Raw genomic sequence first — 18144 nt, 5'->3', positions numbered from 1 at the left:
TGAGATGTTAACATGTCTATTAAGTACTAGTTGTCATTTAATACATCTTTTCACCTTAAAATTTTTTTGTGTATCCCTAATAATTATCATTAGAAAATATTATGCTTAAAATATGCTGTTAAATAGTGGGTGGAAAGAAGTTTTAAAAAATCATGTGCACTTTTCAAACATATTCTTGGAGTTCTCGATTATGTAAAGAATACTACACATTTTAGATAACTTATATAAAGAATGCTAAGACTACAAGTGCCTGAGTGATACAGTTGGTTAAACATCCGACTCTTGATTTTGGATTAGGTCAAGATTTCAGGGTCATGAGGTTGAGCTCTGCATCAGGCTCTGTGCTCAGCAGGGAGTCTGTTTGAGATTCTCTCTCTCTCTACCTCCCCCACCCCCTGCTCACTCTCTCATGCTCTCTCTCTCTCTCAAATAAATAAATCTTAAAAAAAAAAAAAGAATGCTAAGACTAAAGGCAGCAATACTACTCAGTTGATTAAGCAAAGAATAATTTAAACTGTATAGGAATGTCAGATTTCTATACAAGCTACAGTTAAGATGTTAACCTATTTAAAACAAAAACAGCAAATGCCTAGAGTTATCTAGGGGTCCTTTCCTCAGGTTCACTTTAGATATAAGAAAAGGATTATTCAAAATCAATCATTTCAATTTATTCTCTAACTTCCTTAAAAAGCTCACATAAGCTACGAATAATACCATCTCTCAATACATATTATATGATTTAAAACACAGAGTTTCTACTTTTCATCCTGATGAATATATAAAAGTCAGACTTTATCTACCTCTATAAACAAATAAGAATCTGGGCAGCATATAAGAAACAACCGTTTTAAGACATAGGAGAGTAAGTAGTGCAGGCCTATAATCCCTCAAAGAGAAAAAAAAATACAAAACAGATGGAGCTCTGAATTACTGCTCAGAAGCATGATGCAGGCAGGGAGCACAAGGAACCAATTTGAGAATATCAATTTCATAGTTCAGGCAGGCTGAAGCAACTGAAAGTTGTAGGGCAGAGTTTTGTAAAAGAGGGACCCGTAGAGAAGACAGACTCCAGAAACCAATAGATGAATTCCTGACCTCACTGCTGAGAACCAGAATGAGCAAAAAACAACTGCAAGGTGTAAGCTTCCATTTATAATAGCATCAAAAAGATAAAATACTTGGGGATATTTGAGTAAAGAGACTGAAAGTCATAAAAAATTGCTAAAAGAAATTAAAGATGATACCAATAAATGTAAAGATATCTCATGGTCATTAATTCAAAGAATTAATACTGTTAAGATGTTAATACTCATTTTAAACATAAGAGACTCAATCACAGGAAACAAACTGAGGGTTGCTGGAGGGGAGGGCAGTGGGGGGATGGGGTAACTGGGTGCTGAGCATTAAGGAGGGCACATGATGTAATGAGCACTGGGTGTTATATAAGACTGGTGAATCACTGACCTCTACCTCTGAAATCAATAATATATCATATGTTAATTAATTGAATTTAAATAAAATTTTTAAAAAAGATGTCAATACTATTCAATGTGGTCTAGAGATTCAATGCAATTCCTATAAAAATCCCAAGAATTATTTTTGCAGAGATAGAAAAATTTATCCTAAAATACATATGGAATCTTAAGGGATCCTGAATAGCCATAACTATCCTGAAAAAGCCTCACACTTCTCAATCATACAACTTACTACAAATTTCTTTAATCAAAACAGTATGGCACTGGCATAAAGACAGACATATGAAACAAGAAAATAAAGAACCCAGAAATAAACCCTTGCTTGCATATATGGTCAAATGATTTTTGATGAGAGTGGACAAGACCACTGGAGAAAGGAGAGAAATGGTAGTGGGTTAATGGATATCCACATGCAAAACAATGAAATTGGACCTGTAATTGTATCATATGCAAAAAACATTAATTTAAAGTGGATCAAATACCTAAATTTAAACCCATAAAACTCTTAGAAGAAAACACAGAAGCAAAGTTTCAGGACACTGGATTTAGCAACGAATTCTTATATATGACACCAAAAGCACAGGCAACCAAAAAACAAACAAACAAAACGAAATTAAACTTCATCAAAATTAAAAACTTATGCATCAAAGGACATTATCAACAGAGTGAAAAGGTAGCCCACAGAATGTGAAAAATATTTGTAAATCCTATATCTGATAAAGAATTGATATCCAGAAAATATCAGGAACTCATGACAAAAAACTAAACAAACCAGTTAAAAAATGGACAAAGAACTTAAACATTTCTCCAAAGAAGATATACAAATGGCCAATGAAAGGCTACTAAATATCACTAATCATTAGGGAAATACAAATCAAAACCACAATGAGATTCCACTTCACGTGTTAAGACGGTTATTATAAAAAATTAAATTAAATAACAAGGATTGGCAAGGATGTAGAGAAATTAGATCTCCTGTGCATTGCTGGTGGGAAATAAAATGGTGCAATCACTGTTGAAAACAATATGGCAGTTACTCAAAAAATTAAACATAGAATTAACCATGTGATCTAGCAATTCTACTTCTGGTTATATGCCCAAAAAAAACTGAAAGCAGAAAACTGAACAGGTATTTGCACAACCATGTTCATAACAGCATTGTTCACAATTAGCCAAAACGTAGGATCAACCCTAATGTTCATCAATGGATGAATGACAAAAACACTGTCTGTCTATACACACACACACACATACACACACACACATATACACACATACACACAATGGAATAGTATTCAGTCTTAAAAGTCAGGCAGTTCTGACACATGCTACAATATGGATGAACGCTGAAAACATTATGCTATGTGAAATAAGGCAGACTTATATGAAGTACCTAGAGTGGTTGAATTCATAGAGCAAGAAAGTAGAATGGTGACTGCCAGAGACTAAGGGTGGCTATAGGGAGATGCGAAGTTATCTCAGGAGTACAGAATTTAAGTTTTGGTACACAAAAATTCCAGAGATGGATGGTTGTGATGATTGTGTTAACAATATAAGTGTACTTAATGCTACTAAATTTTCACTTAAAATGGTTACAATGTTAAATTTAATGTTACATATATATTACCATACATACACACACAAAGAAAAAAAATACAAATACAAATCTGTCATGGGAACAGGGTGAGGGGGCACTAAAATGTTCCAGAAACTACATTACTTCTTAAATTACATCTGGTTCAGAACTCTCTAGAACTTGTCTTTATCCAACATACAAAACATTCTGAGGTTTGAGTTTTTCTTCTTTTCATCCCCTATTACCAATTCATTTAAACTGTGTGCTACAACAAGTGCTCACAGTTTAAATACTGCCCAATGTCCCCTTGCGCTATTTATTTTACAAAACAGGGCCCTCTTCCAAAATTAATTCTGTGGTTTATGGTTTCTGTGTGTACATCTGACTTCTATGTGTACTACCTGCCAGAGGCTTATTAAGTAATTAAACTCTCCATGGTTTCTATATCACTATGGTTACCAAATCAAAACAGCAACAACAACCATGAAACCAAAGAGAACTATAATCATATTAAGATGTTTTTAAATGCTTTTTAATGTATATTTTAATTGCCTCCTAACAAGAAACATTAACAGCTTTCAGGAAACAAAATGCAAACGATATAATAAAACATTACAAGGACAACTATCAAACTACTAATAATCAATATGTATGTGTGTGTTTTAGGGGTGAAGAAGTTTCTAGGAATGTTTAACTGACTTTACAGTTAATGAGGTAATTTTGGCTGGGGTTAGGAAAATAATATAAGGTACTGATCTGACTTGAGATCAGATCTGACTTGCATCTTAACACATTTTTAAAAATCTCTAATAATAAAAATACAATTTATTAACTTGGGAAAAGAAAGAGCTACATGAAATGGGTGAGATTTCTCTGGGAAATTCAGAGTTCATAAACTTGGCTATTTATGTAAAACTATCAAGCCACTTCTGAATTACTTGCTTTTATAACATTTTAACTAAACAATGCAGTTATGGAACATTATCTTATACTGCATAGTACTGCAGACCTAAATGTAGCTCATTAGTATCATAAGTAATGAGTACTAAGGAATAAAAATGTGCCTAAATGTCTTTATCTATTTACCTCCCAAACAGAGGCACTTTCAAACTAGGACAATAGAAAAGAATAAGGTATCATAAAATAGCAAAAGCTTCTATTGCTAGGCTCCCTTGGCTCATTGTAGATAATAGGAAAGATTTGAGGGTAGCACAAGAACATCAATTTTAGCAAAGAGTAATTAGTTTTATCTGCTTTGTAATTCACTCATTCCACCATCAATTGTTATAAAGTTTTTTGTATGTAAGAATCAAGGCTTTCCTTTAGAGATATGGGAAGTCTAAGAGCTCTCTAATCATAAAATAAGTTATTTAACAGTTCTTTAAGTCCATTTTCTGATCTATATGGACATAATACTCTTTCATAATACTGTTAGGAAGATTACATGGTATACTGATGAGAAGAGTCCAGCATAATACCTACAGATTGTTCAACAAATATTCATGCAATTAAACAAAGCCACAAACAATTCTAACCTCAAGAAGCTTATAATCTATTAAAGGATGTAAGTAAACATAATTTTAATTCTAGGTAAAAATAAATGTGTTTTTTGATACAAATAAAATGTTCTAAGAATTCCATAAGGTGCAACTACTTCACTTGGTGAAGAAGTAAGCATTTGACCAGGGTCAAAAAGCATGGGGGCAATTTGGCAGGTGTCAGGAGAAAGAAATTAAGATGAATGATATAAATTGAGAAAAGTTTTTTTTCCCCAAAAAAGTATAACCGAGGAAAGCATAGAGAATCAAAGAAAGATTTGGCTAGAGCAAAATCCATGCAAAATAATTTAGAAAGTTAAAAAGGAAAATTGGAACTAGGGCTAGACTGTAAACAGCCTTGAATCCAAACTAAGGCATTTGAAATAAAAGCAGGCAGTGATGTGTTCTGCGTGATGCTGAAGGAAGGTAATCTTGAAGAAATAAAATAAATCAGAAGATGAAGAAAGGAAATTTGGAGAGACCAGTGAAAAAGTCACTGCAATAATCCAAATAAGAGATGCAAAAAGGGGATCCCTGGGTGGCGCAGCGGTTTGGCGCCTGCCTTTGGCCCAGGGCGCGATCCTGGAGACCCGGGATCAAGTTCCACATCGGGCTCCCGGTGCATGGAGCCTGCTTCTCCCTCTGCCTGTGTCTCTGCCTCTCTCTCTCTCTCTGTGACTATCATAAATAAATTTAAAAAAAAAATTAAAAAAAAAAGAGATGCAAAAAACTTAAACTAAAATAATCAAGTTGTGAGTATTTTTAAAAATTAAAAAATAAGGGCAGCTCAGCAGTTTAGCGCCACCTTCGGTCCAGGACATGATCCTGGAGACCCGGGATCGAGTCCCACATCAGGCTCCCTGGATGGAACCTGCTTCTCCCTCTGCCTGTGTCTCTGCCTCTCTCTCTCTCTCTCTCTGTGTGTGTCTCTCATGAATAAATAAAATCTTCAAAAAATAAAAAAATAAGCTAAAAAAGAAGAAAAGACAAACTATAGCAATAGCAATGGAACTGGAGAGCAAGGAACTGATATAAGATCTGACTGCAGTGGATCAACAGAATTCTTGTTGGAAACAAACTAGAGACATAATCACTAGATAACCTAGATAGACCAGAAGGATGAAGATATCATCAACATAAATAGGGAAAGCATAAACTAAAGTGCCTAGGAAGACAAATGCAGTTAAGAATCTCTCTGCTAGGGGCAGCCAGGGTGGCTTAGTGGTTTAGTACTGCCTGCAGCCCAGGGCCTGATCCTGGAGTCCTAGGATCAAGTCCCACATCGGGCTCTCTGCATGGAGCCTGTTTCTCCCTCTGTCTGTGTCTCTGCCTCTCTCTCTCTCTCTCATGAATAAATAAATAAAATCTTAAAAAAAAAAAAAAACCTCTTTGCTATTGTGAAATTCTATACTACATACTAATTGCTTTCAGTTGTATGTATGTGTGGTTGTACATAGGACAAATAGACATATATTCACATATGTTCACAAGCACTATTTTTTTGCAGAATTATACACGGATACATTATACACAGTTTATAACTGGTGTCTTGGAAGTTTTGAAAACTTGTCAGTAAAGAATTACTTTTTAAAATATGTAATAAAATATAGCAAATACTGAAAAATGACATCTGCTCAAAACAATATACTTAAACAAAGGTAGGTAGTTTTCTGTAAAGATGACTGTGTTCCATTTGATTCAACTCTGACACAAAAGACTGGTTTTACTGTTCATTATGGGAATATTTCCTTAAAACATAGAATGCAATAAAAGGAATATAGTTTTTTTAAAAGTTCAAGCCATTTTTCTTAGTTTACACTTACTCTCTGTAACTCCCATTTCTCAATAAGATGTTCTACTTCACCGCCAAGAACTGTGGTGTTAGAGTCATTCAAGAGCAGGAATCCATTTTTTATATCCACAATGCCCGAGAGCTTCACTTTAGTTCCAGGTGGTGTGTTCAGGCTAAAGCAAAGAAAAAGGGGGAAAAAAAAAAAAAAAAAAAGTTAAAACACACTGAAGCTCCCTCCCCCAACTGGAATTCAGTCCTCAATCTAGTCAAGTTTTTCAAAACACACTCTTACAAAAAAAAAATGTTTTTTCAGAGGAGATTGGCTATATATTGTGAATAAATCACCACGGAAGAGGTCAGAAGACCAGGTACAAGGCTATCACATTTTATCTTACTGACAAATGAGTTTCAGTTTCTCCATTAAAAAAAAAAATGTGGACAATAAAAATCATATCTCACAAATTTGTACTAAAGATAAGTAGAATAAGAGATACAAAAGTACCTTCTCAACTATGCCATGCTGTGCAAATGGAAGATCTGTCATGTTTTCCTCTGAGCTTTGACTATGCATGGCAATGATACTCTATGTGCAAAATTAAATTTCAGTACAGAAAAAAAGATATCTGACCAGTAATAATCCTAGAAATTTTATATCTATTTGAGCTACCATAATCCATACGGAACCATGCTCTTTTTTGTTAATTATCTGGTTAAAGATCAAAAGAGAATTATTTACTTTAAAGTTTATTAATTTTAAAAGAACCTGTTATAGGCAACTAAATATTATCAGATTTAGGGCAAATGTTAATTAACCTATGACCCCTTTTACAAAAACCAGAGACAAAATATTTATCCTTCTACTTACTGTTTGGTAAAATAAACATGGGAAGGAATCCATTTCATTACTGAGATTTATTCTAAAGTAAAAGCACAGAGTCCTGCCCCATCTCTGTGCACACGCAGCAAGGGATAAAGTACTCTAAACAGGAGAAAAGATATTCTCAAACACTTAGGACAAATTAGAAAATCAGGCTGAAATGGCTTCACGTTGTTCACATTTTTAAACCTCAGGATATTCACCATGTGCTGATATATGCAACAGCAAAATCAGTGCAAGTGGTGATATCATTGGTCTATTTTGAAGAAAGATGGTTGTAAAGCAGTTATTAACAAGAAGAAATAGAATACACTTGTTTTTAAAGTCTCAAAAATCTCATAGAGAGTAAGACATTATCTGGTGAAAACTATTCTGAGGATCCCAAGCTTTGCCATCCCATGTAACTTACAGAACAAATGGTTATGAATAGCCTTGCCTAACCTAACCCTTAAGGAGAAAGCTCTGTGGTAGTAAATAACTAAGGACAATATTTATCAGACTTCAGTATCAGCAATACTTGAATATGGTTACACTAAGTGAAGTTTTTCCCAATTTCAGGCAATTAGCAGATCCAGATTTTTATATCAACATTTAGGGATTAAAATAAAGTATAGGATACTATACTCTTTAAAGAAAGTACTATAATAACTGAATTGTATCATTTACATAAAACTTATTCTTCAAAATCATTTTTAGCCAACAATTTCTTACAAATTGGTAAAATTAGAAAAAACAATGAAAATGTAGAAACATAAATTAGCAATAAAAGAAACTACATAAGAACTTTAAAAAAAAAGAACTTTAAAAACATGCAAATTACAGGGACATTTAAGTTGTGATAATATAACTTTAAAACTAAAAGCTAATCTGAAAACAAATGATAAACTAATTTCGTATAAAATGACTGTACCTTTCTCAAACCTCTCCCTAATAGGTTAAGAGGAAAAAGTTGCCAAGTTATTTGAAGATGTGCTTACAACTTCATTCGGATAATTGATAAAAAGTCCCACTCACCAAATTAAATGATAGTTCTATTCCCACAAAAGGATAAATAGGTACTAAAATTTTAATATAATTTTTAATACATCACCTTCAGGGCCCTAACTAACTTTTATTCAGAGAGCATATTTTGATATAATTACTACTTTTATTGGCACCCCAAAGTGCCTCTACTTTCTATTCAATGCAACTTTTAAAAAGCTATAACCAGACAAATAAACACAAAAACAATGAGAAGAAGGTGTTTAAAGTTAAGGCCACTTGAGAAGTAGGACAGAAGAGTTGAAAAAAGCACCAAAGAGAAATGCAGTGTCCACTGAAGGCAACACAGTTCGTACCAGGGCCTGCCGTATCCTCTCCAGTGAGTTATTCTACTTTGCTTCTAAGATAACCACTAACCAATCTTACTTTGCTTCTAAGACAAACACCAACTAAGATAAAAGTCTCCCAAATGTTCACATGTAAGAACAGTTCTGCAGGCTGTTGCTCTTATAGCAACAAAAGCAGACATGCTACTTCAATGATAAGTCAATGAGCAAGCAGTGTTTTTTTTTTTTCAATCATCAAACTGCAATAAACTCAACAAAAGAAGACAGTGAACAACACAAGGGATCCTCCTTTGTAGACAATCTTGTGTTTTCATTTAGCTCAGAGAAATACACAGCAGTAAAATCAGAGAAGGGGCTATTACATGCCAAGTCTTTGAGTCATTTGTGAACTCCTTTGTAGGGAGTCTGACTGAATTTGCCAAAGGAGGAGAGGGAGTCTTTCTCCACAAAAGTAGAAACCTTTCTATTCTTCTAAAAGGCAACAGGGACACCTGGGTTGGTTAAGCATCTGACTCCTGATCTCAGCTCAGGTCTTGATCTCAGGATTTTGAGTTCAAGCCTCACACTCTGCTCCATGGTGGGCATGCAGCCTATTTAAAAAAAAAAAAAAAAAAAAAAGACAACATAATCACAAAATCAACAAAACCTGCTTTTTATATGAAAGTCAGTATTTTAGACAAACCTATCCTCTACAGAAGGAAATTCCTTTATCAGAGGCAGATAACAGGTTGAAGGAAGAAAAAAAAAAAAGGAAAACTATTGAGCATGTCATAGAATGCCTCAACCTACCACATTTCTTCCTATATACCACCATCTCAAATCACCTAAGCTCTTCCAAATGGAACTTTTCAATCAGTTGTTTTCAGGACTCTGTCTCTGCATGTGCTATTCCACCTCTCACCTTTCTCAAAACACCTATTCATATTTTAGGTCTCATTCCAGCCTCCTCCTAGTAGTTAATTTTCTAGACTCCTAATTCTTTTAGTTGATACATTCATCATAACTTGTATGCCTATCTGCCTACCTCATTAGCAGATAGTTACTTGGGGGCAAAATCTAAACTGTTTTTTGTTTTGTTTTGTTTACCTTTGTACCTCCAGCACTGGATAAAAGGGCTGGAACACAGTGGATGCTAAACACTTGTTAAATGCTCGCTAAGGAGAGAAATACAGTCTAGGAGTTTACATTAAGTGAAAAAGCTCAAAGGACCCAGAGCAGCACATGTAAGAAATATAAAACGACATTACAAATGTCCAATGAAAATTCCCACCTTGGAAAATTGCTCAAACTGAACGGGCACTGAGGAAAAAGGGAACATTTCTCTTTCCTTCTCATTGCTTTTTTCCATTCCAATAGGAATGACTCTAAAAGCCTCTCATAGAAACACATACAGAAGAGTGAAGTTGGACCTGTCTCCCAATACTCACAAAAATTAACTTGAAATGGATCAAGGACTTACGTATAAAACCTGCTACCCTAAAGCTCCTAGAATAAGACATAGGGAAGAAGCTTATCAGTACTGGTCTTGGCAATGGTTTTTTGGACATGACACCAAGAATATAACAATAAAACAAAAATCAACAAATGGGACTGCATCAAACTCAAAAGCTTCTGTATCACACAAAAAATAAAGAGACAATGCACAGAATGGAAAATAGTTTTTGCAAATCATATTTTGGATAAGGGGTTATTTAATATCCAAAAGAAATAAAGAACTCGGTGAACCTAACAAAAAACAGTCCGATTTAAAAATGAGAACTAAACAGACATTTTTCCAAAGAGAACTGCAAAATGATCAAAAGGCAGGTGAAAGCTGTCTAACATTACTACTCATCAGGGAAATGCAAATTAAAAGCACATGAGCTATCACCCCACACCTCTAAGAATGGTTATCATTAAGAACACAAAAGATAACATGTTGGTGAGGATGTAGCGAAAAGGGAACTCATACGTTCTTGGTGGAAATGTAAACTGGCCCAACCACTATGGAAAACAATATGAAGATTCCTCAAAAAATTAAAAATAGACCTACCATATAATCCAGCAATTCTACTTCTGAGTGTATACCAAAGGAAATGAAAACAGGATTCTGACCAGAAACACACACTCCCCTGTTTACTGCAACATTATTCACAGTAACCAAGATATGGAAACAACTCGAATGAATAGATTTAAAAAAAAGATATGGTACATATACACAATGGAATATTATTCAGCATGAGAAAGGAAAATATCCTGCCATTTGCAACAACATGAATGGACCTTAAACATATTATGCTAAGCAAGATAATTCAGATAAAGACTATATGATATCATTTATATGTGGAATCCAAGTAAATTAAACCTGTAAGAAGAGAATAAAACGGTGGATACCATGGAATGGTATAGAGGGATGAGATTAAAGGTGTTTAAGGGCACAAATTTATAATGAGTAGTATATAAACTATAGAGATCTAATATACAGTATAATAAACACAATGACGGTATTGTATTATTTATAATGTGATAAATACTGTTACATTAGGGATCATAATATATAAGGGTATCAAAGTACAATGCTGTACAATTTAAACTTATGCAATGTTACACACCAAATTTATGCAAATAAAAATAAAAACTTCTTATAAAAATAGTCAAAAGAAGAATTCAGAAAATTGTTAGGGAGTTCCTTGTCCTCTAAGAAAGTGGAATGATATCTCTGATATCTTCTTCATTTCCTAAGAAAACTCATTTGTCTATAAAACTTTTCTATGTGATAGACACAGCTGTCAAAGAAGAAATTGTAACATATTCAGAGAATGTGTTTGTTTGGGAAATTTTTGAGTGACCTAAAATGTATTGCAAAAACAGAAATGATTACTTTTCATACAAAAACATCTCGGATTTTTTTTTAATAATTAACACTTAAGGAAAGAGTAATCCCATTCTTATTTTCCTATATAGATAAAGTAGAAATATAAACTCTTGAATTTCTTCTGAAAAATTGTAACATGCACTTAACAGTTCTTTCTAAAATTCGTAAAATTCATTTTGAATAGCACCTTCACACTCTGTAACAAATATACTAAATAAAGTGTCAATCACCTTATTTTTGACATATAACTAAATTCCACAGCTGTGCAACTTATGTGCCCATCAGTCATCTGCAAACGCAGCATTCTCGGTGCAGCCTGAGATTCTTCATTGTCCTTTGGTGCAGCAACATTGCGAATTTTCTGAATTTGCAAAACACATGGACCTTCAAGCTGTCAAAACACAAGGGAATAAATATTACTTTCCAGCCATGGGTTTGTTTTTCATTTATTGTGTTTCTCTCTTTCTTAATGGTCATACTTTGTGATTTATAATAATTTCAATTAAATAAGGTCAAAAATGAAATTATGTAACATATGTCAGAGTTTGGGGGGATTTAAAGATAAAACTTCTAAAGCATGTCCTGAATTCATTAATTCTGAATGCATTTTCATAAAGTAATGGGAAAAGTTAAAGAAAACAAAGTTATATTTCTGGATTAAAGGTATATTAATAAATGTTTTTAGTGTTATATGCTCTAAATTATTCACATACATGCCCTCCCCATCTTCTCCATGTACATTAAGGGGCAATCTGGAATTAAAGAACTCGGTAATTTTTTAAGGGACATCAACTTTACAGCACCAGTTGGAAGGAATGTTTCCTGTTTAAAAACATCAAGTTTAAAGTACACCCTCTTCTGGTATTAATGAAGAATACAATACTCCAAAATTTAAACCATATAAAGTTCAAGAAGTGTGAGCTGTACTTGATTTATTTTCACATTATCTTTTCAAGTAAATTTAAATCTAATGCTGTACTACATGCCTGGCACTAAGGAAAAGAAACACTCTCTCCAGCCACATTTCAATCAAAGACAAAAATTAAAATGATGGACTAACCAGCTATTAAAATTTTTATATAATAAAATATCTATGATATAATTGGGAAATGCTGGTAAAATCTGCTTACATGGCTGAAAAATAACATAAAGTGATATTTTCCACATTATAAAATATTTTATCTCTAAGTAGTATCATACCTACAAAGGAAGAAAGGGGCTATTTTTCTGTGACACAGTCCTAAATAAAATTTTTCTGTTCACATGAATGTAATTTATATTTTCAGCAAAGAAAAATGTAAAATGATTGACATTTACACTTAATCCCTTGAGTGAGCATGTCCCAAGTTAACAAATCTGCTACTGCATATTTACCAATATTTTGCCTATAAAGGAATAATTTTGTTATAAATTTAGTCCTAAAGAATATAATTAGAAAAAAAGAGACTAAAATTTCCACCTAAAATTCAGTTACAAAAAAAATTCCAAGTTAAAACAAGTCAAAACCTTTAACAAATATAGATAAGCTGCTAATTCAGGATGAACTATTTCTTTTGCTTTGTTAATTCCCTTAAAATAAGGACATTTAAGTTATTATTATTATTTTTAAGATTTGTATTTATTTATTCATGAGAGACACAGAAAGAGAGAGGCAGAGACATAGACAGAGAGAGAAGCAAGCTCCCTGCAGGGAGCCTGATGGGGGACTTGATCCCGGAACTCCAGGATCACACCCTGAGCCAAAGCAGACTCGCTTAAAACCGCGGAGCCACCCAGGTGATCCAAGGACATTTAAATGAAACCACTGGAAGGTTACAGTTATTATGTTTATCATTCTCTTTATTTTACTAATATTTTTAGCTTCAACATGGATGAATATTCAGCTTGCAGTGTTCAATATGACCCACCAACCATATGCAACTATTAAATTTATATTTAAATTAATTAAAATTAAACTAAAAATTCAACTCTTAACATTAGCCATATTTCATATTTCAAATGTTCTGTATCTGGACAAAACAGATATAAATTATCTATATCACTACAAAAAGTTCTATTAGACAATTGATGATCTAAATCCATGTGTTCCAAAGTGAGACTCAAGCATGCTAAGGAGAGTGCATCCATTGAACCATGAGAGGGAAACTCTTGCTTCTGTTTAATTCCTGATAAAGAAATTAAACTTTCCTAGTATTTCTTATCCAGCATGAGAAGGGCATCCTAACTCAGTCATTTGACATACAGATCACAATGTATCTTTATGGAATTGGGGAGTTCTACAACCCATGAGGGTTGACAGGACACTTTTGGTGATTTTATTTGCTTCCAATGTGTGTGTGTGTGTGTGTGTGTGTGTGTTTTAAGATTTTATTTATTTACTCATAAGAGACACAGAGGCAGAGGCAGAGACACAGGCAGAGGGAGAAGCAGGCTCCATGCAGGGAGCCCGAAGTGGGACTCGATCCCAGGTCTCCAGGATCACGCCCTGGGCTGAAGGCGGCACTAAACCGCTGAGCCACCCGGGCTGCCCGCTTCCAATGTGTTGTAACAAACTGCCTTTTATTTGTGTGCAGTTAAATGGATATATAGAATATATTACCTAGTTTTAACAATTAATGCTCATAAAATAGACAAGTAGCTTTAAGTTTCTACCAAAGAAACATAAATTGAAGATAATATCGATGACAAAAACACAGGGTGGGAATACAACCATTTTGCTGATCTCCTACATCCTAGCTGACCATAGGAACAAAAGCTAGAGAATGCTAGGAAATAACACCTGCCCCTGGCTCCTAATATTTCCTAATAAGCAACAAGTTCACTTACTTAATTACTCCAACTCCTGGTCTCTCTAGCTCTTTTAGTGGATTGAATAGTGGCCCCTCAAAAAGATACATCTACCTGGAACCTGTAAAGTAACCTTATTTGGGAAAAGGGACTTTGCATACATAACTGAGGTTAGGATCTAAAGATGAGATCATCCTGAATTAGGATGGGATAGAAATCCAATGATGAGTGAACTTGTAAGATAAAGGGAAATAAACACACGTATAAATAAACACAGAGAGATGCAGGCTAGAGAGGCCATGTGGAAATGGGGGCAAAAATTGGAGTTTCACATCTATAGGGCAAGAATGTCAAAGACTGCCCACAGCTACCAGAAGCTAGGAGAGAGCCATAAAACAGATTTTCCCTAAGAGCCCCCAAAAGGAACCAAACCTGCTGACACATCGATTTTAGACTTCTGGCCTACAGAACAGTGAGAGAATACATTTCCGTGTTTCATGCCACCAAGTTTGCAGTAATTTGTTACAGGAACCTTGGGAAACTAATACACCCACTCATGGAATGACCTATCTGATTGGGAAGAATATATTGTATACACTGAGCTCAGCCTCACCCTTCTTCTTCCTGAGATCTAGCCAGGATCCCTGAGGTATGAACTACTTATTCAGGTTCTGCACGGGACTGACACGACCACAAAGGAGTGTATGTCTACCTGGCCTGTGGTTCAGTGGGTCCATTTGGCTCTCCCACTAAACCACATCCTTCAAAGAAATTTTCATTCATGATAAAGTTGATATTTTGGCCCACATCTCCCACACTTTACTTCTCAATTGATTCAAAAGCAAAGTGGAAAAGGAGGTACTGTTTATTAGGCTCTTCTTAGAAACTCCTAAATTATACAATCTTGTCATAGTCACTTCTCAGTGTGAATCATCAGGCCTTAATATTAGTGATCCCACAATTCAGAAATGTTCTGTAAGCCCACATGTATAATGATATTTCTATTATTATGTTCATAGAATTCAGTTTATTATACTCTGTAGAAAAAAAATACAGAGGTATGGGGTCTAAGTAAAACACAATTTGTAGAATAAAATGCTACAGTTCTAAGATTATAAATCCTAACTTTACACTCTGAATCTAAAATCATCTAAAGATGGGGCACTTGGGTAATTCAATCGATTGAGCATCCGAGACTCGATTTTGGCTCAGGTCATGATCTCAGGGTCATGAGATGGAGCCAGAGTTGGAGTTCCATGCTCAGCAGGGAATCTGATTTCCCCTCTCCCTCTCCCTCTGTCTCTGCCCCTACTCATGCATTCCCTTTCTCTCTCTCTCTCAAATAAATAAATCATTAAAAAATAATAAATAAAATCATCTTAAGGCATCCACAATACTGAATGTGAATTAACCTCAAAATCTGTGTCCAACTAGTGTCAACAGCAACCCCAAACTAAAAAAATATATAAATTTTAAATAATAAAAAACAAAGATTAATCTTTACCCAAGATTTCTCCTTCTTTGGGGAGGGAGCCAAAGGGAAAGAGAGAATCTTAAGCAGGCTCCACCCATAGATAGGGGCCTATCTCATGACCGTGAAATTATGACTGGAGCCAAAATCAAGTTAGACTTAACCGAATGAGCCACCTAGGCACTCTGCCTAACATTTCTTTAATGTCTGATTTTCTTTTTTGCATGAGTAATAGGGGACAAGTAAAAGAAATTACTGTAAAAAGTTTAAATAGGTAAAAAAAAAATTCATTATTGTCTCTCCAGGTAAAGATTTCTCATCATAATAAATGATACCAAGTATCTGCCAGAAATATTATCTGAGGCCAAAACAATTCATTCAGGCTTCATTCCTTCTTCTGCTTAGGACGATGGACACCTCTCTCGTGTGAACTCCTAAGCAGTCATAGAAACTGTTTTGGAATACCAGATTTAAATGGCTCTATTAGTTTATTACTTTATTGATATTAAGTAACACTCCTGTTTATTAATCAGACTCTCCAATGACATGGAGATGGCTGAATGACATGGAACTAGTTGTTTATTGTATGATCACACCTGGAAAACTGAGATTTTTTTCTTTAGGACTCTAGAAAGAATCTAAATTTAGAGAGTCTATGATTCTTTTTTTTTTTTTTTTTTTTTGAGAGTCTATGATTCTTACTGTGAAATATCTGGTAGCCATTTTTAAATAATCTTATCAATTTCCTTGAGAAATAAATTTCCACCATTGATACCTAACATCATAAGCACAGATTCTCCATCAAACTTAGACACAGGACCTACAAATATATTAATTATGAAGGAATCTATGAGTCAGATTAAATTCTGATCAATTTTCCAATATTATTGCAAAGTGGGTTAAAATTAACAGAATAAAAAGTTTCATCCTCCAGTCTTCTTACTTAAAATCATAATTCATTTCATTCTTTATCACTATTTTCAAAGCATTTCCAGTGGCTTATTTAAGATTTCCCAGGGTTCATTTTTCATTCACTTATATCTAGAGAAGTTTTTGATTAGACTATTCACATCTCTATCTTAGGATCCAAGCCAACAGGACAAATGATTCCAGAAAGCTGTCTTGGAAGAAGAAACAGTGGTCCTGCTTTAGCTACTTTAAAAGCCTGAAGGACAAGCATTTATGATGCTCTCTTTCTTATCCTACTTTTTTGCCTGTCAAAACAACTCTTAATATCATTTTAAGAAAATTTTAACAAAAATGAGGATAGGGCAGGAAAAGATCACAGGAAAAAAAAGTATGATTTGTCACACCCTGTACCATTATAAGGATAATATCAGACTCAAAAAAACTAGAATGAAAGACAACTATCTATACAATGTTAGAAATTTCAGAGCATTCCTCACATCATCCATTCAAGCATCTATGCTAAATCTCAATTTGGTGGACATTTTCCTCCAGAGAAGATCTATGTGCGCTTCTGGCAGTAACAACACTACAATTGAGAGAGCCTTGACTTTGGGCTAGTGTAAAAGTAACAAAAATGATCTTTGCCAAACCCTCAACTCAATGTAAGTTAGTAGCACCCCCACTAGCTCCACGTATCCTTTTTGAACAAAGCACTGCTGATTCAGGTGCCCAGGATTCCCATATAGAAAGATCAAGAAAGATCAAATCACAAGAAAACATCAAGAGACTCACAAAGAAGCCACAAAGCATGAGAATCATAAATAAAAAAAAAATTTTAATGTAAGTCTCTAAGGTCTAGAGATTTTAGAATTATCAAAAGTAGACTATAAGATAATAAGCAAAGACTTGTGCTGGTTCTTTGCAAAAACTAATGAAACTGATACTGAATAGGACCAATCAAGCAGGAGAGAGTAAAGATGCCAATCAGTGATTTAAGAGAGAATATTAATAAAAATATCAACATACTTTCATCAGCAGTGGAAAAGTAAAAGAGAACTATGCAGAGCAGTCTAAATGCCTATCAATTGGTGAATGAAAAGAAAAAGTGGTATATCCATACAATGGAAAACAACTCAGCAATAAACAGAAACAAACTACTGACACATTAACCTCAAAAACATTACACTAAGTTAAAGAAGCCAGATACAAGACAGTACATATGGTATGATTCCACTCATGCGAAATGTCAACAAAAAGCAAATTAATAAAGAAAACATAAAAGACTATAGATATAACATTAAGAATAATAAGTAACAGGTAGAAGAATTTAAGATCAATATACAGTTACCAGAGAGAAAAATTAGTAATTTTTTTAAAACACCATTTATAGCAATAAAAATAAAATACTCCAGGAATAAAGCTTACAAAAGATACAAGACCTATATGCCTTTAATAAATTATAAAACTATGGAAAAACCAAATAAATGAAGAGATATATCTAGAAATGTGCTAGAGGCAGCTCATACCAGTTCACAAG

General features: G+C 34.1%; 1 protein-coding gene across 12 annotated transcripts in view; it reads right to left on the bottom strand.

The window, feature by feature from the left end:
* Positions 1–18144, bottom strand: part of TDRD3 (tudor domain containing 3) — a 163140-nt gene that overhangs the window by 75298 nt on the left and 69698 nt on the right. For all 12 annotated transcript variants that reach the window (XM_025478113.3, XM_025478111.3, XM_035704424.2 and 9 more), the window contains 2 exons: positions 11671–11831; positions 6413–6554 (listed from right to left, as the gene is read on the bottom strand). In XM_025478113.3, coding sequence (XP_025333898.1) covers positions 6413–6554; positions 11671–11744 — 216 coding nt within the window. In that variant the 5' untranslated portion in view covers positions 11745–11831. The remainder of the gene's footprint in view (positions 1–6412; positions 6555–11670; positions 11832–18144) is intronic.

This window comes from Canis lupus, chromosome 22 (genome assembly GCF_003254725.2).
Source record: "Canis lupus dingo isolate Sandy chromosome 22, ASM325472v2, whole genome shotgun sequence".
Taxonomy (NCBI): Eukaryota; Metazoa; Chordata; class Mammalia; order Carnivora; family Canidae; genus Canis; species Canis lupus.
This window is presented reverse-complemented; position numbering and strand designations above follow the sequence as displayed.